The sequence below is a fragment of the Chrysoperla carnea genome, chromosome 5 (genome assembly GCF_905475395.1).
Source record: "Chrysoperla carnea chromosome 5, inChrCarn1.1, whole genome shotgun sequence".
Classification (NCBI taxonomy): Eukaryota; Metazoa; Arthropoda; class Insecta; order Neuroptera; family Chrysopidae; genus Chrysoperla; species Chrysoperla carnea.
In genome coordinates this window covers 6,255,427-6,278,477 of record NC_058341.1, presented here as the reverse complement: position 1 = coordinate 6,278,477, position 23,051 = coordinate 6,255,427, and the positions used below count along the sequence as shown (strand labels likewise).

At 29.9% G+C, this 23,051-nt stretch overlaps 6 protein-coding genes across 6 annotated transcripts; 3 read left to right on the top strand and 3 right to left on the bottom strand.

The window, feature by feature from the left end:
• Positions 1-952: 952 nt before the first annotated feature.
• On the top strand, positions 953-2,940 carry LOC123301745 (gastrula zinc finger protein XlCGF8.2DB-like). Its single transcript, XM_044884629.1, has 2 exons — positions 953-1,002; positions 1,069-2,940. The coding sequence occupies exons 1-2, from the start codon at positions 961-963 to the stop codon at positions 2,137-2,139; spliced, it is 1,113 nt and encodes a 370-aa protein (XP_044740564.1). The 5' UTR covers positions 953-960; the 3' UTR covers positions 2,140-2,940.
• Positions 2,369-7,287, bottom strand: LOC123300372 (protein takeout-like). The gene is made up of 5 exons (XM_044882939.1): positions 7,186-7,287; positions 7,020-7,112; positions 6,388-6,541; positions 3,263-3,609; positions 2,369-2,403 (listed from the first exon to the last, which is right to left on the bottom strand). The coding sequence occupies exons 1-5, from the start codon at positions 7,256-7,258 to the stop codon at positions 2,369-2,371; spliced, it is 702 nt and encodes a 233-aa protein (XP_044738874.1). The 5' UTR covers positions 7,259-7,287.
• On the bottom strand, positions 3,700-5,838 carry LOC123301744 (gastrula zinc finger protein XlCGF8.2DB-like). Its single transcript, XM_044884628.1, has 3 exons — positions 5,648-5,838; positions 4,608-5,574; positions 3,700-3,793 (listed from the first exon to the last, which is right to left on the bottom strand). The coding sequence occupies exons 1-3, from the start codon at positions 5,652-5,654 to the stop codon at positions 3,781-3,783; spliced, it is 987 nt and encodes a 328-aa protein (XP_044740563.1). The 5' UTR covers positions 5,655-5,838; the 3' UTR covers positions 3,700-3,780.
• A 1,328-nt stretch (positions 7,288-8,615) lies between the features above and the next one.
• On the bottom strand, positions 8,616-11,878 carry LOC123300370 (protein takeout-like). The gene is made up of 6 exons (XM_044882937.1): positions 11,806-11,878; positions 10,025-10,117; positions 9,810-9,957; positions 9,606-9,739; positions 8,824-9,105; positions 8,616-8,659 (listed from the first exon to the last, which is right to left on the bottom strand). The coding sequence occupies exons 1-6, from the start codon at positions 11,876-11,878 to the stop codon at positions 8,616-8,618; spliced, it is 774 nt and encodes a 257-aa protein (XP_044738872.1).
• A 5,037-nt stretch (positions 11,879-16,915) lies between these two features.
• LOC123301743 (glutathione hydrolase 1 proenzyme-like) lies at positions 16,916-18,765 on the top strand. The gene has a single exon (XM_044884626.1). It carries the CDS (start codon positions 16,976-16,978, stop codon positions 18,638-18,640), a length of 1,665 nt encoding a protein of 554 aa, XP_044740561.1. The 5' UTR covers positions 16,916-16,975; the 3' UTR covers positions 18,641-18,765.
• A 1,779-nt stretch (positions 18,766-20,544) lies between these two features.
• On the top strand, positions 20,545-23,051 carry LOC123301738 (glutathione hydrolase 1 proenzyme-like). The gene is made up of 2 exons (XM_044884620.1): positions 20,545-22,266; positions 22,835-23,051. Coding segments are annotated over exons 1-2 (1,674 nt in total). The 5' UTR covers positions 20,545-20,594; the 3' UTR covers positions 22,837-23,051.

Genomic DNA, 23,051 nt, shown 5'->3' with positions numbered 1-23,051 from the left:
GAAATCGCATCAATGATAAAAGTTTTTTTAATTTCCTGTTTGATTTACAAATAATATTGTAAATCAAATAATATTTGTATATTTTGCGTGGAAAAAGATTTTGTTAACGTCAGAGATAAAATAAGGTTTGTAAATTAAATAAAGAAGTTTTCTTTTCATCTTCCAGGATGGAATGTTTTTAAATACTCGTATGTCAATATTTTGCTTAATGGTACAGTCAAACCTTGTTAATGAAAGTTACCGACTGGTAAGGTTGTCTGATAAAGGTGATACAAATGAAACAAACAACGCGTATTAGAGTATAAATTAGTTAAATTTTCTCGAAAATTTGTTATTTCCGTCATATCTCTGATCATATACCATTTTTTGTGAGGGGAAGATTTATTCAGGAATATACCCGTATATGTACAGAGACGGGGAAGTCAGGACACCTACCACCCTTCTTGGATTTAAAAGCTTTAGAATTATTTGATTAAGTATAGGTTTATACTAAAATAATCCTCTAGGTCCTAAAATTTCTGCCCGTATTGTGATCTTTTCAATACCCTATTTACGCTTGAAGATGTTTGCTTTTTAGCTATTACAAACGCAAAAAACTCCGCTTAGAAATACCCTTTTTGAATATATCTTTAAATAATATAATATCATTGTTTTTCCGGTAAGGCGCAAATAAGGACGAAACCTCGGTGTCCATTTTCTTCAGAACTATAAAATATAGAGAGTTGAAAATCTGCAGGTAGCTTCACCACTAGTTGAAGCTACCAATGGATGGATGATAACAATGTGAGTTTTATTACTTGTCATCTAGCCAGGTTTGACTGTAATGTCATTTGTCAAGATAACATATTTGTAAACAAAAATTATTTAAAAATTGTAAACATGTGGTTAGATAAGATTTGTAGATTATGTGGCCAAATATCTGATATAGTTAGCTCAATATTTGATAACGATAATAAAAAAATGCATTTTGAATTAAAATTACGTAAATGCTTATCAATTCCTGTAAGTAATTGAACGAAATTTTCTATATACACATTTAAGAATATGTAGATAAAACATTTTTTCCAGATAACCGAAGGAGATTTGAAGCCCAAAGAAGTTTGTGAACCTTGTTTAAAAAAGATAAATGATTTTTACAATTTTATTATAATATGTGAAGCAACTGATTTTGAATTTGATAAAATTCTATATGAAAATTCATCAAAATGGTATCCAAAACATGAACCCATTTATGAAACCACATCGACTTCATCCGGAAATACAACTGTATTGTATGAAACCCCCACAGAATTTTATCAAACTCCACAAGAAACATCAACCGCTCCAGCAGTTACAGTTCAAACATCAACAGCATCGACAAATTATTATCAAACAGTCATCGAAATAATTAAACCAGAACAAGTTTCGAATAATGCGCAAGATAAAATCCCCGAAGAGGATACTAATTTAAAGAAACCACAACCACCACCACCGCCGAATACGGGTAAAATAAAACCGTTTACTTGTACGGTTTGTAATAAACAATTTATGCGACGTGCCAATTTACAAATGCATGTCTCAAATCAACATTCAACTGTTCGTCCATTTCAGTGTAAAGTTTGTGAAAAACAATTTTCTACGAAACGTGAGCTACGCGTACACAATTTATTACATACCGAACAATTTCGTTGTACATGGTGTGGTCACGTATTTGTTGCACGCGGTAAATTAGAAAGGCATATTCGTACGCATACCGGTGAACGTCCATACGTGTGCGTTAAATGTGATAAAGCATTCAGTGATAAACGTAATTTAGACGCTCATATATTAACTTTACACGATAATACCGATAGTACAAATTTATCGTTATCGATGAAAAAGAAACCGTTTGAATGTACAAAATGTCATAAAACATTTCGTTCAAAATCACATTTAAATGAACATTTACAGGTACATACAATGGATCAGCCATTTATTTGTGAGCAATGCGGTAAACGTTTTAAATGGCGTGCGAATTTAATATTACACATGCAAGCTCATTCTGGTATATTTTATGAGTGTACAATTTGTAAACAAAAGTATACACGATCAACACAATTGAAAAAACATAAAGAACGTTGCCATCCTAATGTAAAAGTGGAATTTAAACAAGAACATTAAATAATCCCATGGGTGTGGCCATGATTACATTCAGGGGAGGGCGAGGGGTGTCACCTGCATTTACATTTGGGTTGATCAAAACAATCGATGAGACATTAATAAATAACATTTTCATTTTTACCTCAACCCCATTATGAACAAATTCATATCTTGCCATTTATTGAACGTACAACAAATCTCAACACATTTATACCATGTATACAGTGAACCCCCGGTAATCCGGCCCTGTCTAATCCGGTGTCCCTTGTAATTCGAACTTTTTTTCTATTAAAAGATGGTAAATAGATACCTATTATTGAATATAACATATAGAATTTTATGATTGGATTATTGATTTGTCGGATTACAAGGTACTCTTTAGTCTTAAAAAATTCTGGACTATAGGGGGTCTTAAACAGTACTCTATAATCCGACAAATTCGATAGTTCGACACTGCTCTACAAAACGTTTGTCAGATTACGGGGGGTCCACTGTATATGAAATATATCAAGGTATACTAAGTCTAGTCCCCAGTTTGTAACGCTTAAAAATATTGATGCTATGGACAAGATTTTGGTAAAGGTTTTCATAAAATCAACTAATTATTCCATTTTCAGCTGCCCATCCGTCTGTCTGTTGACACGATAACTTGAAACGAAACTCAAAAACGAAAAAAGATATCAAGCTGAAATTTTTACCGCGTACTCAGGACGTAAATGGCCGAGTTCGTAAATGAGCAACATAGGTTAATTGGGTCTTGGGTCCGTACGACTCATCTTGTAGACCGTTAGGTATGGAATAAAAGTTTAAATGTAAAAAATGTTTCTTATAAAAAAATAAACAACTTTTGTTTGAAACATTTTTTCTTAAACATAACTTTTTACTCGTGAGGGCGCAAATTAGACGTAAATTTTATAGTATGGATTATATGGGAATATTAGTTATGTATGTGTGACATGTATTTCAATAATTAACTCAGTCAATTGTTTGTTTTCACTTGTTTAATACTAACATTATTATTTTAAACAAGTTTCTAATTCATTAAATGATTTTCATTTGATAAATAAATCTTTAAGTGGAAATTTATCAAATATATTATTCACAATACTTTTAAAAATATTGCTAAATTTCAAATTAAACGGGCCCTTTAATTCATCAAATATTGTTTGGCTATTTTCATTTAAGAATACATTCATTTGTGTTCCAAGTGTTGGATCCCCATTAAATAGATTCTCGAATTGCATTCGAATTTCTTCTGGATATAATTCTAAATCACATTTAATTATATGTAAATATTCAATATTTGGTTTTTTGATGATTTTCGATGTGATATTCATAAAACTTTTTGTATTGATTAACGTTATATTAAAGGTTCCATTACCCATAATTGGTAAAACTAATACTTTACCAGCTAAATGATAATCGCCGGTCATATATGTGACAGGTGTCAATATTGTAATGTTCAATTGATAATTATTGTAAATATCGATTCTGTAAAAAAAAAAAAATTTTTTTTAATAAACTTATTATTAACAATATTTTTACATTCTTGTTATAACAATTGCCTAAAAACATAACAAATGGGCAGCGAACTTATGTTTACTAAATGTTCGAACTATTCAATAAAAAAAAGTGTGCATGATTTTCAAATTTGTTAGTATTTTATCCAAGAAAACTATTAAAAAATACCAATTTATAAAAGTAGAAGAAATGAATGCAGAAAAGGTAAAGTGATTTTTCTCTTTCTGTGAAACTTTCTTAAACCGCAATCGATCTTTGCGTACTTTGTACTGCATGAAAACATGTTTTCAATCACCTGGTTTTGTCTACCATATATAGAAAAGAAACGTATATTTGGGGGAGGGGTGTTTCTCCGATTTTCCTGAGGGTTGCAATGAAAAGTTGAAATTTTTCGATTTTAATTCGATTTTCGATTCCGCGTCAAATGTTGAAAACCGCAACTATTATCAAATTAGTAAATAAGTCACTTATTTCTATAATTTTATCGCACTTGTTCCCTGAAGATGCTTTAACAACCGGAATAATTACCGAAAAAAAATTAAAAACAAATTTGTAAAACACAAAAATGAAATATTTATTTGTTTATTAAAATTACAATATTTTTATGTTTATGATCGTTTAATTCATTTTGATGGGCAAGAACTAGGTCACAGTGTTCACATGCGTATGGACCATCCATTAAGTGTACAAGTCTATGTTTTATTAAACTTTTTTCAAACTTAAATGTTGTCCTGGTTTTTCTTTACCATGAATTCTTTGTTTATGTACAACTAAATGAAAATAAATTTTTTCTTACAAACATCACATGAAAATGGTTTCTTCCCAATATGTATTCGGTTATGACGAGCTAAATCGTTTTTATTGTCAAATTTTTTCTCACACACATCACATGAAAATAGGTTTTCTTCAGTATGCCTTCGTTTATGATTAATTAAACTTTGTTGGAGCCTAAATTTTTTCTCACAAACATCACATGAAAATGTTTTTTTTTTTCAGTATGTGTTCGTTTATGTTTAGTGAAACTTTGTTGGAGCCTAAATTTTTTCTCACAAACATCACATGAAAATGGTTTCTCTCCAGTATGTTTTCGTTTATGTGCAACTAAATTTACTCGATAACTAAATTTTTTCTCACAAATATCACAGGAAAATGGTTTCTCTCCAGTATGAATGCGTTCATGTAAAACTAAATCGTATTTTCTGTGAAATTTCTTCTCACAAATATAACATGAAAATGATTTTTTTTCAGTATGTGTTCGTTTATGTCGGAATAAATCGTTTTTTCTGGTAAATTTCTTCTCGCAATCATCACATGAAAATTGTTTTTTTTCAGTATGTGTTTGTTTATGTCGCACTAAATTTTGTTGGTTATTAAATTTTTTTTTACATACATCACAAGAAAATGGTTTTTCTCCAGTATGTGTTCGTTTATGTCGAGCTAAATTTGGTTGGACATTAAATGTTTTTTCACAAATATCGCATGCAAATGGTTTCTCTCCAGTATGTGTTCGTTTATGTGCAACTAAATTTACTTGGAAATTAAATTTTTTCTGACAAACATCACAAGAAAATGGTTTTTCTACAGTATGTGTTTGTTCATGTCGAACTAAATCGCATTTTTTGTAAAATTTTTTCTCACAATCGTCACATGAAAATGGTTTGTGTTCGGTATGTGTTTGTTTATGACGAACTAAACTGTATTTACGGTTAAATTTTTTATCACAAACATCACATGAAAATAGTTTTTCTTGATGATTTGAATCAGTTTCAATTCCTTCAAACGTTTCATCTTCTTCTTCAAACATTTCATCACAATTTTCATCTTTAATAATTAATTCAGAATGTAGATCTTGTTCAATTTTAATTCGTTCATTTTCAATAACCTCTTCTTTGATTTTCAATTCTAAATCCAATTTTCCAGTTATCATATGTTGACCTTTACATTATATATATATTTGTTTTATTATCATTAAAATAAAGAATTATAATTTAAAAAAAAAAATTCTTACCATCCATTTTGTTATTAATCGCGTTCGTCTAAATATCCAAATAAAACGAGTGAATTGAATTATGATTCAAGCAGTCAAGCAAGCCACCTGTAAGCGTTCACAGGAATACAGGAAAAAGAATACAGAGAATATATCCTGATATAGTCTCTGAAGAATACTAAAGAATACCCAGGGGCCAACCCATATAGGTGGTCGGTCTATGTGTATGAGAATAACGAACAATACATTCATGCGGTTGCGCAGCGACGAGTGTGCCCAGAATACTAACTGACTATAGGGATGTATTTTTGTTAACTTCGAGTTAAGACCTAGTTATTGAAATAAGGACCAGGATAATCGAAATAAAAAATTTATTTCGAGTATCGTGGTATTTATTTCAATAACTATACTAACTGACTGTCAACTAAAGTACTTCCATACGAACTCCCATAATAATAACTATATTTTTTAATAATTAATTAGCGACTAAAAAAAAATTAATATTAGATTTTCAGACTGAAACGATTTTGAGGATCATCGCCAATTTTTTAGTTTTTCTGAAACATGCTAAGAACAATAGAACTCTTAGCTAAGAACACTCTTTATTAAATTACTTTTCAAATGAAACCAAAAAAATTAAAATCGGGTCATCCGTTTAGGTGCTACGATCCCACAAACAGACACACACACACACATAACGGTCGAACTTATAGCACCCCTTTTTTTTAGTTCGGGGGTTAAAAAATACAATATCTACTTACTTTAAATCCAAAATTTTTGATCTTGACAAACCATGCAAGAGAACATTTCGATACTCTTGAGTTAATTTTACTGCACTGATACCATTCTTTGCGGGTATGGCTAATCGTTCAATAAATAATGGATCCATTGGTAAAATTTGAAAATTTGGTATTCCTACATATGAAAGAAAATTGTTATTTGGGATTGGTATAAAGGAATGAATTTCTTTCTGTGAAAAGTTGTTGAAAACTTTTAGTAAAGAAAGTCACCCCCTAATATATGGGATGAAAATATATACAGGGTGTTCTATTATCGACTGCAGATCTATTACCTCCTGGAAAAGTTAAGAAAAAAAAGAAGAAAATGTTCTTAACCAAATTTGGATCTGAGGCCTAATTTACGAGATAATAACCCTACTCTAATTATAATCAATTAATAAAAAATACATACAATACTTAAATAGAGTGTGTGTTTTATCAGAAGGAAATAGTTCTGCAGTCAATAATAGAACATCTTATGTAAGATAAGATTATAGGACTATTTAATGAAGCTGCTATTAAGGATGTATTCATTGATGCGACTATAAAGAAATTGGAGTTATTTTTACTGTATTAAAAAAAATTATTATTATCAATAATAAAGTAAAACCTACCATCTTTTAACATCGCCAAAGAATCTTGAGCATTCTTTAAAATACACGCATTTAAACTTGAATCTGTGAGATTACATCTTTGTATATTTCGTGCTAAAAAATATTATGAGAAAAATTAAAAAAAAAATACATAGGTCTACAAAAAAAAAAAAAAGCGTAAACTCACGTAGCACAAATTTATTTTCACTGAATAAAAAACAATTTGAAATTATTATGAATATTATATATCGTAAAAACATTATTTCTGATGAATACGAAATTTGTTGGATAATTCCGTTCCAAATAATTTAATACAATTAAATGTGAATTAAATTAAATGATAAATTAAATAATATTTATTAATTTATTAATTATAATAGCACAAATTATCGAATAATAGGTGTGATAGCAAAATGAAATTGATATTGCTTTGCGTTTTATGTGATTTTTATAAAGAAATATATCGAATTCAAAATTGTTTTTGAATAAAATTAGGGGTGATTTTAAATTAAATCCCACATCAATCTTGATTTTTACCCTTTGAAATTTGATTAGAAATATTTAAAAGAGAACTTAAGATTCAAATATATCGTTACGTGTTAAATGATCCCGTTTATACTGGTTAAAATGATCCCTATTTTGCGTGTAAAATTAAAATAGGTAAAACAATCCCCCATCATGTGACAGGTCTTAAATGTGTTAATTAAGATGATTTTACCAGTGACTTTTTGTGTTTATACTAATCGTTCATGCAATGTAAAAGAAAAATTAATAGATAATTTATATGAACTGTTTGGTAAAAAACGCAGTGGGATCATTTTACTCAATTGTTCTTAACTATCGGTAAAACGATCTCTTTTGAGAAAACTTGAAAAAAATAAAATTTCAAGAGGCTCGCGAAGGCGAAAATGCTACGGAATTCCGCCGACTTACGATTTTGGATCTTCCGGATGGAATTTTAAATGACTGGCATTTGGTTAAATTTTGTTGAGTTTTTAGCAAAGAGAGGATTCCCCCACAACAAGGACGTGATGGGGCGTCCATATTAGATTGTATTTACTTCTACGTACCTTTGATTTGAGGGGAGTATATTTCAGCAGGGGTCTCGGGTTCGAAAGTCTGAAAGAGTCAGTGTGGTGTTGGCACAAGTTTTTATTTGGAAACAGATTAATTTATAAATCAAATATTGAAATTGAATAATATAAAACTATTTTATTAAACCAGTCAGATAAATAATGATGATAATTAATTAAATTAAATCTTGATTAAATTATTATTAATTAATAATTATATTATTTATTGACAATAAATTGATATGATAAAAAACTTATTAAACATCTATAAATATTATGATAATTATTAATAAATAATATATATAATATGCAAATTAGTGTAAAATTTTTGGTTTTTACAAAAAAACAATGTATCGTTAAAATTAATATGATCGACCCGTGCAGAATTTCGCTCCCAAAGTTACCATAACCAAAGTTTGTAAAAAATTCTTAAATTAATATTAGGAGAACATTTGTAAAAACTAACATGTTTGCCTAATAAACTTATTATTTAAATTTATTTATGATATTTTTTCGTTCAAATTATTTATCAAGCGAGTTTTTCCTAAGCGGTATATTTTTTGACTGTGAGTACATTTTTCGTCAAACCTAGACATAATTAAGCTTGAAAATGAGAGGTGAATTATGGAATTTGATTAAAAAAAACAAGGAAGATAAGTGTAGGACAGAAAAAAACTTGCTTGAGTGATAATATATAAGATTAAAATTTTCTTTTATTAATTTTTATACATTTTATTGTAAAAATAATTCATTTAATGGTACGTTTGTGAATAATTTATTTAAATACTTTTCGAAAGTTTCATCACAAGCTGCCTCAAATACTGGTCTCATATCAGCTGCGACTTCCTCAGCATGTTCGTTTAAAAACGCATTCATATTATCGCCCAAGGTTTTGTTACCATTGAAAAGATTATCATAGCGAAAATAATGTTGTTCGGCTTCTATTGGTACATGGACTTTTGTGATTTCTAAGTATTCAATTTCATTCTTCTCGATTACGTTAAATTCTAATAGAATGTCACTGGAGATATTTGCTAAAATTAGAAAAAAAAAATGACCAGATTAATAAAGGTAATCGAAAAAAATAGATCGAAAATTTTATAGACCCGAAGTAGTGTTGTAATTACGAGTTGGTTGGGTTGAGCTTGTCGACTATAGAAGAGTTGATTGGATTCTGAAATCTTTAGCCCTTGCGTTCAAAAATGAGACAATATTTGGTCTATGAGGGCGCAAATATCGACAACATTTTGTTGTTTATTTTGTTCAATACTCAAAACGATAAGGAGTTGAAAATTTGCAAGTAGCTTCAACAAGTGGTTTTGTGAAAGATTCTCGAGAAATGAAAATAAATTCTAGGAAATACTTCCGAAAGTTTTCGAAAACCAAATAAATGACGACCGAAAATCGTCTAATTTATAAAAAAATAATGCAAGCACTGACATTCAACACTTTCTAAACAGAGTATTTCAACAATTAACTCAGTTAATTGTCTGTTTTCACTTGATTTACTTATGTTTTTACAGCTTTTACTTACAAAGTGTAAAATTCACTTTTCCAGTACCAACCATTGGTAATACCAAAATATGTCCAGAAACTTCGTAATCACCATAGAATGTAATTTGGGGTGTTGTGACTTTTGCTTGAATTCGATATGTACTCTTATCAATCCTGAAATATATATATGATTCGTATAAGACCATAAAAGTTTCCAATTTCCTAAACTGCCAATTATACTCACGTAAAATTGATGATTTTAATATCACCTAAACCGGTAAGAATCGCATTACTGTACTTTTGAGACAGTGTTACCGGCCCATCAAGATCTGGTAATAGTAATGAATCGATATGAAAAGGATCAAGTGTTGGAAAATCTAATTCTGGTATTCCTAAAAAACAATTCGATAATTAGAAAATATTTTTTAAACTTGAAATAAATATTTCGTGTACAAATACCATTTTTCAAAATTGAAATTACTGTTTGGGCAGATTTTGTCATGCATTCTTGAATATTTTCATCCTGAATACGACATTTTGGAAATGTATCAGCTAGAACAAAAATTATTCGTAAGGTTGATATGGAGCCCTGCAAAAAATTTCATTTTTTTGGAGCCAGCAGTTGCCTGGGATTTTCTTGAAATACATTTTGAAAGATTTTTAATTACTGTTAAGGCATTAAATTGCCAGAGGTAAAAATCTAGGTTAATATCTAAATCCACTTAAGTACTCTCTTGACTTAAAATATTCGTACTTCTGATTCAAACTCTACATTATCAAAAAAATCGATATTTTAAAAAAAATTTCGCCATCAAAATCCAAAAAATTTAATTTTGCTCTTTCACATCCAAATTATATCCGATTTTGATAAACCAAGTATGTAACTCCACTAAGTTTGGGTCATACTTTTCAAATTTTTGGTCAAAATTAACCTAATTTTCATAGGTTCCAAGAATGTGGGGTCCTGGTGTCAAAATATATCATAAAGGTGAATGGTAGCCTAAAATTACCATCATAGATAAAAAGGGTGACTCAAAATTAGTAGGTTTCAAAAAAAATTTCAATCAGATCGGATAAAAATTGGCTGTGTTATCAAAAAAATCAAATTTTTGAACATAATGACGTCATCAAAATCAAAAAAATTTAATTTTGCTTTATCACATCCAAATTATATCCGATTTTGATAAACCAAGTATGTAACTCCACAAAGTTTGGGTCATACTTTTCAAATTTTTGGTCAAAATTAACCTAATTTTCATAGGTTCCAAGAATGTGGGGTCCTGGTCCCAAAATATATCATAAAGGTTAATGGTAGCATAAAACTACCATCATAGAGGAAAAATTTGACCCAAAATTAGTAGGTTTCAAAAAAAATTTCATTCAGATCGGATAAAATTTGGCTGTGTTATCAAAAAAATCAATTTTTGAACATAATGACGTCATCAAAATCCAAAAAATTTAATTTTGCTCTATCACATCCAAATTATATCCGATTTTGATAATCCAAGTATGTAACTCCACTAAGTTTGGGTCATACTTTTCAAATTTTCGGTCAAAAGTAACCTAATTTTCATAGCTTCCAAGTTCGGGGTGACCTGGTCCCAGAATAGAGCATAAAGGTGAATGGCAGAATAAAGCTACCATCATAGAGGAAAAATTTGACCCAAAATTAGTTGGTTTCAAAAAAAATTTCATTCAGATCGGTTAAAATTTGGCTATGTTATCAAAAAAATCAATTTTTTGAACATAATGACGTCATCAAAATCCAAAAAATTTGATTTTGCTCTATCACAGCCAAATTATATCCGATTTTGATAAACCAAGTATGTAACCCCACTAAGTTTTGGTCATACTTTTCAAATTTTTGGTTAAAAGTAACCTCATTATCACAGGTTCCATGAATGTGGGGTCTTGATCCCAAAATGTAGCATAAAGGTTAATGGTAGTGTAAAACTACCATCATAGATGAAATGATTGTCCCAAAATTAGTGAGTTTCGTTAAAAATTCCATTCAGATCGGATATTTGGCTCTGTTATGCTTTTCAAATATTTTGACTTGTATTATTTAAAAAATAAACACATAGGCTTACATACAAAATAAAGATTTTCAAAAATAAGATAAAAATATAGCGCATGATATATCGTAATTTTTAGCTAAAAACCCGAGTTTTCTGATACTTTTATCTACATTTTCCTTTTGGAATTTATTGCAATAAAAATAGTAGATTTTATTTACTTACGTAATTTTATTCCACAAATATCTTGAAGAAAAGCATTTAAACTAATTACAAAAATTAATTTTTGAAAAAACATAATATAATATTTACTATATTTTCCAATTCACAGACTAAAAATATTTGTTAAAGTTTAAGTGAAAATATCCTTAACGATAAAAGATTTAATTAAAAATATTTAACCGAAGGACTAATTATATTATTATTTATATGAAATTTAAATCTGATTTTATCTCTTTAAATCATAAATAATTAACAAATTCATTTAATTAGGTAATATTTTTTTATTCATATTTGTAAAACTTTTTGTATACAACACAGAGTGTACAAAGTATTATGATCCTTAATAGTCATGACAACTAAAATTTGAAAGTATTGGTCTTGCATTTGTAGTCTTGATTTTTTATTATACAAGGATCGTGAACAGCTTCCTTTTTTCTACTTGATACTCGAAGTAATTACCCAGGATCCCACGGACGATGAGGGCGCCGGCTTGCTTTCATTAAAATCAATGTTTGCAGCTGTCGTTCCATTCTATGCATTTTGCTATACGATTTTCGATGTTTCTAGCCCCAAACTGATAAAGTATTAGTATTATATGTTATCTTTTATGTCAAACTATTAAAATACGTAAAATTTGACAAAATGCGGCATGTCATGAATAATTATATATCTAGTCGTTTGTCCTCTTAGAATCAGTCGATTAGATAAAAGTTTCGAATGATTAATCATGATATGTAGATAAGAAAACACAATTTTCGGTTGCCCAATTAGTCCATTTTTGTGGTTACCCACCCGTCCGTCTGTCAACACAATATCTCAAAAACGAAAAAAGATATCAAGCTTAAATTTTTACAGCGTTCTTTGGACGTAAAAAGTGAGGTCGAGTTCGTAAATGAGCAACATAGGTGAATTGGTTCTTGGGTTCGTAAGACTCATCTTGTAAACCGTTAGAGATAGAACAAAATTTTAATTTAAAACAAATATTCCATTATAAAAAAATAAACAACTTTGGTTCTAAACATTTTTTCGTAAAGACCACTGTTTACCCGTGAGGTTGCAAATTATGCGCAAATTGTATAGTATGTATTATATGGGAATGGATAGCAGTTATGTATGTGTGACATGTATGTATGTGTAATGTAATTGTCATCAACTCTGTCTATACATGGTATTTCAACAATTAACTCAGTCAACTGTTTATTTCACTTGTTTTATTTAAATGTAGGACAAAAGCCTCTTAGCTCACTTATAAAGTCGAAAAATTAGGTTGTTCTTATATTAAAATCCAGGCACTTATGTTTTAAATCCCAAAAACTTGGATCGTCCTGTATATTTTATAATGTTATTCGTTCCGACATTTATCTGATACGAAAAACTACATGAATATCAAGATAGTTTTCCATTGAAAAGTATTAGGAAACGTAGGTATACAAAAAAAAAGGTAACGAAAGAGTTAGAAAAAACCAACCGTGGTGGATAATATCTCAAAAGGCGTACCGAAAACTTTCTGATAATCGTAAATATCTTTGTAAATAAGTTGATTATAGAAAATTGTATTGAAGCTAATGAGCTCTAGTGTAAGCCCCTTCGAGGTTACTATCAAATTTTACCAAACAACTTGCATATAGAAATACATTTCGTATCTCGTTGAAATCAAAAATTAATCAGTGTTACACGCGCACGCAGTCAGAAAATTCAACTCTTTTCTTTTGCATGAAAGTTGATTTTTGGAGTAGTTAGAAAACCACTCCATCAAAAACAGGTCACTTGTATTACCTTAACAACGCCCTCCACCTGCTTTGTAAGCCGCAATCTATCTGCTCCTACAGATGCATATTATTATTATTATTGCTCTCGATTTACCGTGTCATTCAATTAACGTTCACTGTGTTAGTTCAATTAAGTAAGGTTTTTTTTTAAGATTGCAGATAGTTTGTGCTTTATTTATAAGTATTTAATGTTAATGTTTCTATTAATATAATTAAATATTTGTGATTCATCATCAGTTAGAAAAGGTAATTTTTTTTCATTAAATTTAACAAACTCAAAAGCTTTTAGTTTATGTGCCCCTTTATGTAACAGGGCAAAGTTTAAGTATTCTATAGCATGTTTATGCAAAAAAATCTTGCACGAACTTAGGCCTTTTCTTTTAAGACTAAAATAAGGATAGATATTAAGTAAGCTTATGTCAATAGTCAAAAAAAGAGCAAGCAGTTTTCCAGTGAAAATTTGTAACTTATAATTCCAAAATCCCCTAATGTGGAAACAAAAAAAACAAAATGAAATAATTGATTTTTGATCTAAATATCTATTTTGAATCAATTTTGAGCAGAAAAATCCCTTCATTAGGTATATTTTGTGCGGAAATTTGATAATACACTCCACTGTGACACGGTTAGTCGCCGTTTTTTGTGTGGCTTACAGTGGTGAGTACAGTGTACATAAATCTACCAGTTACAATTCAAAGTACGCACCATTTTTCCCATCATTAAAACAATCGTGGTGGCCTAACTATTTTATTTGGATTTTCAAGATGAAAACATCATCCTCCTATCAGATAGTTGTTAGTAATTTATTTTTTTAAATATTATACATTACGAAATCTTTAAGTTGCTTGTTACATGTTCGAAAATTAGTCATTTGTGTCCTAGGTCACTGCAACTTAGTCAACTGTGTCCAACTGAACACACGTGCACGTGATAAATCTTTTGCAGATAAACTTGTATAGCTGCGTAGGTCAGTATTTCTATTTTTATACGGAGGGTAATTTTATTATTGGCTGCAAGTAACCAGTATGGGACTGACGCCCATACAGCCCATTCTCTCCTATTACATCCAAGATCTCTATGAGAAATCAATAATTGATAACTCAGAATTTGGCGTTCAGTTTTTTAGACCAAAAAGACATACAAATCTCATTTAACGCTAAGTTGAATATTTTTCGAGATATCTCCAGAATTGTTTCGAAATAAAAGCTTTCGTACAATATTTTAAGCGATATTTCAAGAAATACTCATTCAATCGTAAAATTAACTCCAATTATATATTTTTTGGGTCTAAATTACCCTATAAACCAACTTTTTTTTCAAAATCCGAAAAGCATTTTTTTTGGTGATTTTCTTCTTCTTTCAAAGGGTACCCCCCTTAAGAAAATTTCAACAAAAATCACTTTCTAGCGTTAATTATGACCCTAAAAATACAAAAATTGGATCTATTGGAAGATTGAACGTATAGTTTTTAAGTAACCGACTAAAATCCTTGACGAAAGGCAATACCTCGGAACAGTTTCAGTTGATAACTCAGAAAAGTGTCGTTCAATTGCAAAATCAATCAGATTTTTGTGTCTTTGGATTATTAAGGATACTTGGGATTTAAAAGACATACAAATTCAACTCATTTGACGATAAGATGAACGTTTTTCGAAATATTTCGAGAAACACTCCGAAATAAATGCTTTTCTTAAAAGATTTACGCGATATTTAAAAAAAATACTCACCCAATTGTAAAATTAACCCAATTTTTGTAATTTTTTGGGTCTAAATTAACTTATAAAACCTCTTTCTAGAGTTAAATTTGACGCTAAAATAAAAAAATCGGGTCTATTTGACGATTGAACGTGTATAGTTTTTGAGATATCGACCAAAATCGCAGACGAAGCAATACCTCAAAGCGATTTCAGTATATCTAGAAAGATCTATAGTAAGTAAACCATAATAATTTTATTTAATGAAAAGTTTAAAATTTCCTCTTTAAAAAATTTACTGGATCCGTACTTAAAAAAATTATTGGTATAAAAATTGACAACGATAATTGATAAGAAAAAGTTTTACCACAAGAATAAAAGAAAAAAAAACCAATAATTGAGTGATAATCATTTGGATAATGAGATGTATTATTGACAATATCCAACCGGAAAAACTACATATTAATTTGTAAAATTGGTAGGAAAATCAGAATTTTTAATCTTTTTTATTAACATTAATTCCCTTCATTAAACGCGGTTAAATCTCAGAAAAGAAAAGAATCACCAATTTAAAATTAATTAATTAACCACTTTCGATGAAAAACCAAAGGAAACTGTAAATAAACATATTGAGTGTACCTAAAGAGTATCCCAAAATTAACGCAAGGTGTAATTTTTAAAGAAAAATCAGTTTTTTAGATTAGCATATCCGGTAAAATTCATAGCAAATCAGGAAAAATTCCAAGATCTTGATGGCATAAGTTTTTTTGTCGAATTTTTCATTGACTATTTTGCAAAAATGTAGCTGAATAATAGTGATTATACAGAATTGAATTTTCTTCTTCTGCAAACTTACTGCCAGAAACTTGAACCTTCAAAAAACTTCATGTATTATCTTTTTGTACTCACTTATTTTAACAACAAGTTCTGTACACAATTATCTACAGTTGGGTATGGGTATGGGTATGGAGGTTAGCGGGCTATACTCGAGCATCGGGCCTCAAAGCAATAGTTCAGAGCACCTAGCCAAATAGACCCTTGTACTCTATCCCCGTTACGCTTTTCAGTGGCTATTATAACCAACTGATGTACTGAAACCCAGGATCTGCCTAGCGCTGAGTTTCTTAATTTCTTCTGGTTCGACTATGTCCGGACCAAACCTTTTCCTTCGCTGATCCAGAAAATTGTTCCCCATAAAATCTCTACATTTTCTCATAATTGATAAGAAAGGCGGGAATGAGCTAAACCAGAAAATTGTTTCCCATAAAATCTCTAGGAAATTTCATTGAAGAGAATTATTTAAAAAATCAAAAAAACCCGACTGTGTAAAATATAAACAGAAAAGAAAAAACAAGTCCAGCAGTTTACATAGCGACTTTAGCGAAGTCGAGACCCATTAAACTGCTGGACTTGTTTTTGTCTTTTCAGTTTATATTTAACTCAGTCGGGTTTTTTGATTTCTTAAATAATTTTTTTTATTAATTATAATTATAACAGGAGTTGGAAAAAGAGTAAAATTATTGTCAAAGATTCAGATAGATGAGGAAGTTTGATAAAAAATATTCTGTGATTAATATGAGGAAAAAAATATCATCTTAATCACGATGATATAAAACCGCAAAAACTAAATCACAGTATTGTAGTGTTCAACACAATTTTGAAATTATCTTTTCCTTATAGCCGGTTTCTATTACGAACCGGAGCATAACAATGAAGGCGGCAGTCCTTACAATATTTACTATCGTGTTTGTGTTGCTCAGTGAAACAAATGCGGCTGGAAAGGCAAAAAAACGTAATTTAGTTGTGACAAATAATCCAGATTGTACAAACATCGCAAATCAATTAATCTCAAAAGGTGGAAATGCACGGGAAGTATTCATAGCTGTTTCATTATGCGAAGGTCTTGTGCATCCTATGGATTCTGGAGTAGGTGGTGGATTCCAGGCTGTGTATTACAGCAAAGGAAGTAAAGGAAAGCGATCGAAGGCATATTATATTAATGCTAGAGAAAAATCTCCGAGTAATGCGACGTTTGCGGATTACGAATTAACCGAGGGAAATTCAGTTGGAATTCCAAGTGTATTGAAGGGTTACGAAACATTATATAACATAGATAAAGACAAGAATAAACTAAAATGGAGTGATATAATTGCTCCAGTTATTGATTTATGTGAAAAAGGTTTCATTATGTCTCGAACAGTTCGAAATATGTTTGAGGAATATAATAAGATTGCGCATTACGATCAAATAATCCAAATGAATATGGAAACAAATGAGTACAAAAATCCAATTTTTTGTAAAATGTTACGACAAATTAGTGCAGATGGACCATCATCTTCGTTGTATAAAAAAAATGGTAAATTACATAAAATGCTAATGAAAGATTTGGGTGCAACATCTTCGTTTCTCACATCGAGAGATATACGAAACTATAAAGTGAAAGTTCAAAAACCTGCAACTGGAAAATTTGGCAAGTATACAGTTTATACAACCAGAGTTCCAGGAAGTGGTTACACCGTATTATTTGCATTAAAAATGATGGATAGAGTTAAAGCATTAATGAAGAAAGATGCCACACAAGCTGAAAAAATTGTATATTTATTAAAAATCCTCAAATATACGTATGCGTTCCAACCACAAGTACGGGAAATAAAGAATGCAACAATCCATAAAATCATTAACAAAGCTGGTAGAACAATTGGATCAGGAATTGTTAAAAATGGTTTAGAAATTTCATCAACAATCCCCCGGAAATTTGGTGATGTGAAGTTAGCACGAATGGTATCACCATTAGCTCACGGTACCACAAATGTAGTCGTAAAAGTTGGACATACTTCTGTATCTGCCACAAGTACAATTAATCATACATTTGGTTCTGGTATTTTATCAAAAACAATGGGATTCTTTTATAATAATCAAATGCGTGATTTTAATAATCCGAATTGGAGACGTAAAGGAAAACCATTACGGAATGCACCCGGTCCGAATAAAGTACCAGGTTCATCGATTTCCGGTACAATAATGGTTGATCCAGATGGTGTACCAGTTTTCCAAATTGGGGCGGCAGGAGGTGGTAAAATTTTAAGTGCAATTGTTAATACATTGTATAATTATTTTGTGCTGAATCAATCTTTAGAGAAAGCTTTACAAGCTTGTCGATACACGCCTCTTTTTAACTATAACAAAAATCATATCAAATTTATGTATGAATGTATTGGCGATGAAAATGTAGCAAATCAATTACGGGCAAAGGGCATTGATTTCCAGTTAGTTGTTGAATCTGGATATTCAGCAGCAACTGCATTATCACAAATTCGTTCGAAATCGGAAGCTGTATTCGATAGACGGCGAGGTGGTTCATCGTTATTAACCTAAGAATACTAGATTAAGGATGTACGAGCGCCAGGGAAATTTTGGATAAAAGGCATGATTTTTTTTTATATAAAGTTTAATATAGTCTGAATCAATTCTTTAAGAGAATTTTAAAGGGTTCGAAAATTGAAAACTGTGTTTAATTATTTAGCTTTCGATATTTCGAAAACCTAGGCAGATATCGAAAAATTTTATTGTACATTCATGAAGATATAACAAAATTCATCATCAAAGTTGAAAATAAGGTACAAATAATTTCAACCTTAAGACTAAAATGGCTTTGGTGTTCGTACTACCTTAAAAAGTTTGACTATTTATTTATTATTTATTTATCTGCCAATCCATCAATTTTATCGAAATTTTGTGTTTCTTTTTTTAATTAGGATTTAATTCAATTTGAGTTAAAAAAAAAGACTCATTAATCTGTAATCGACTTTTTATTTCCAAGAAATCGAAAAGTATAATTTGATTGTCTGTTTTCTCAGTTTCATTAAAAAATATGGACGTACAAAAATCATCAAAAAATTCGTAAAATATGGAGATTAGTTAGGTATAGACAGTATTAGCAAGTATTACATGAAATTTAAGAAATATTTTGAAAATAAAGAAAAATTTAATTATTGTATAATTTACGACAATTTTTTTTTATAATAAAAAATACATTTTTTAATAAAAAAACATTCTTTTATTTTTTATCCTTTTTAAGATAAATCAGTTTAGACGAAGAAACCAAGGAATAAAGTTCGAAAAATTTGAGCAATAAGTCGGATATGAATGCGATTTTCAACATTCGATTCATTAGGGCGTCAAGAAATTTTGTGACCTAATTTCATTTATAAGAAATTAAAAATATGCAATTTAATTAGTATACATTTTCTCAGAGGTACCTGGTGCAAAAGGTAAACAGTTTCCCGTCGTCTCCTGGAATTTTCGGCAAATTAATTATATAATCGGTCCAAACTCTTTTCTCCGGAGTTTATGGGGGCGCTAAACACGAATATCGTGACAGAATTGAGCTCAGAGGTAGCTGGTGAACAGAATGAGCACTATCCCTGTTGGATCCTGGAGTTTTGAAGAAATTCGTTATATAATCAGTCCCAACTCGTTACTCGGAGGTTGTTGCACGATATCTATATATGATTTAAAGATGATAAAACGTGATTTTTAGATCACAATTCAAGTCTCAGGCTAATGTTGATCAAATATTTTAAACCATTATTTTAGTAATTAATATCTTTTTAATTACTTGAAATTAATTAATAAAAGTACAAATTCAGGGAGGGCATTTAAAAAAACCTAAAACGGAAATTCAAATTTTTATACGTACGTGACATCAAAGTACGGGCTTGTCAAATTTGTTGACATACTGTATGATATTAATTACTTACATTTTATATGGTATTTCATTAAATTATATTATTCTACGGCTTTTTATTAGAAAACTTAAATAATAACGAGTGTAAATTCTGTGTTGTAAATTCATTTTTTAAGTGTAAATTATACATTGAAATGTCACCAATTGACAGATCACGTACTTATACGTCATCAACAGAGAGCGCCAAAAAAATGCTTTAAAATATCTCAAAATTTTAATGTATTTTAATTATTTTTTTACACTTAAATACATAATTTTTAAACAGTATTTATATTTTTTACTTTGTTATAACGGTGTAAACAATGAATTAAAAATATTAAAAAAATTACATTAATATTCCCTATTATCAACGTTATTAAAAAATAATTGTTTTTTTTTTTTTTTTTAATTTTAAAGCTAAAGATCAAAATAATAGAAAATTGATAAAATATTTTGTGAGTAATATGAGGAAAAAAGTGATTTTAACCACTAAAAAAAAGTTTATTATAAAACTGCATAAATTATATCAAATTATTTTAGTATTAACAAAAATCTTAAGTCTTTTAGTTAAGCGGTTCTTATTATACGACCCAAAGAACAACAATGAAAGCTACAATTCTAACGATATTCACTATCGCGATTGTGATGTTAAGTGAATCAAATGCGAGTGAGAAAAAAGGAACAAAAGCGAAAAAACGAAATGTAATTGTAACCAACAATCCTTTGTGTACAAGTATAGCAAAACAATTAGTCTCAAAAGGTGGAAATGCACGGGAAGTATTTATAGCTGTTTCATTATGTGAAGGAATGGTTCATCCTATGGATTCTGGTTTAGGGGGTGGATTCCAAGCTGTGTATTACAGTAAAAGTAAAGGAAAGAAAACAGCATTATATATAAACTCTAGAGAACAATCTCCAAGTAATGCATCATTTGCGGATTACGAGTTAATCGGAGGAAATTCAGTTGGAATTCCAAGTATGCTGAAAGGCTACGAAACATTGTACAATTTGGATAAGGAAAATAATAAATTAAAATGGAGTGAAATAATTGCACCAGTTATAAAATTATGCGATACAGGTTTCGACATGTCTAAAACAACTCATGAAGCATTTAAAAGTATTCAAAACGTTTCACATGTTTGGGATAAAATCATTAATGTTAATATGGCAACGAAAACATGTAAAAATCGATTATTTTGTAAGTTGTTACGACAAATTAGTGAAGATGGACCATCATCGTCGATGTATAAAAAGGGTGGGAAGTTACATAAACTGGTGATGGAAGATTTAAGTGAAACTACTTCATTTATCACATCGAAAGATATACGAAATTATAAAGTGAAAGTAAAAAAACCTGCAACTGGTAAATTTGGCAAGTATACAGTTTATACAACCAGAGTTCCAGGAAGTGGTTACTCAGTATTATTAGCATTAAAAATGATGGAACGAGTAAAGGCTTTAATGAAAAAAGATGCAACGCAAACTGAAAAAATTGTATATTTATTAAAAATCCTCAAATATACGTATGCGTTCCAACCACATATCCGGGAATTAAGAAATGCAACAATCCATAAAATTATTAACAAAGCAGGAAAAATATTAGGAACCGGAATTGTTAAAAATGGTATCGATATAAGTTCAACAATCCCCCGGAAATTTGGTGATGTGAAGTTAGCACGAATGATATCACCATTAGATTTTGGTACAACAAATGTAGTCATTAAAATTGGCCATACTGCGATATCTGCCACAAGTACAATTAATCATACATTTGGATCGGGTATTTTATCAAAAACGATGGGATTCTTTTATAATAATCAAATGCGCGATTTTAGTGATGCAAATTGGAGACGTAAAGGAAAACCATTACGGAATGCACCAGGTCCGAATAAAGTACCAAGTTCAAAGATTTCCGGTACAATAATGGTTGATGAAGATGGTAAACCCGTTTTTCAAATTGGTGCCGCAGGAGGTGGTAAAATTTTAAGTGCAATTGTTAATACATTGTATAATTATTTTGTATTGAATTATTCATTGGAGAAGGCTGTACAAACGTGCCGATTTATGCCTAAATTTAATTATCATAAGAATCATGTTACATATATGTATGAATGTATGCGCGAGGAAGATGTTGCAAATCAATTACGCGCAAAAGGTGTTGATTTCCAGTTAGTTGTTGAGTCTGGATATTCAGCAGCAACTGCATTATCACAAATTCGTTCAAAATCAGAAGCTGCATACGATAAACGTCGAGGTGGTAAAGCATTATTAAGTTAAGCATAAGTATGGGAAATTGTTACAAATGTCTAAAGGAATGAAATGAAAAAGCACGATCGAAGTGGGTGTTTTTTTTCTGGGGAATGGGCAAATTACATATACCAAAATTAATTATGCTTACTTTCGAAGTCATTTAAAAATATAATCGGTCAAAATCCCTCAAATTTTTAGAAATCATTTTCCTTAAGACGCTTTCCAAAAAGAAAACATTAAAAAATCTTGGTATTTGACGCTTTTTCGATGTTTTTAGAGCATTTTAATACATTTACGTCATACAAATTGCTTAGTTTATGATATTTTAAAATCATTTTCTTACATTTACGTCATAAAAATTGCCTATTTGGCTAGTCACGTGACAGCCCCTGGTGGAAAAAATATTTGAAAATAGAATAAGTCTTAACAAGTCTTAAGAAACTCTGAAAAAGTCTTAGAAACTTTAAAAAAGTATTAAGAACTCTGAATAATTCTGAATTAGACTAGGACGAAAACGTTGAGAAATTCAAAATTCCTAGGACTTTTTCAGAATGTCTTATTCTTTCTTCAAATATTTTTTCCACCAGGGGCCGAACCACTTTAAACGTATTTATTTCTAAGTAGGGAAGGTGGTGATATCCATTTGATCTCAATCAAACGAAATTTTTCATTCAAATTTATTTGTGGTTGATCAATGAACTATTAACAAAATAGTCTGATGGGTAATCGACTAACTTTAAAGTTTAGGTTCTAATAAACATTTTATCCTTTACTTAACTTGCAATTTAAGAGATGTGTTGCCACGATCGA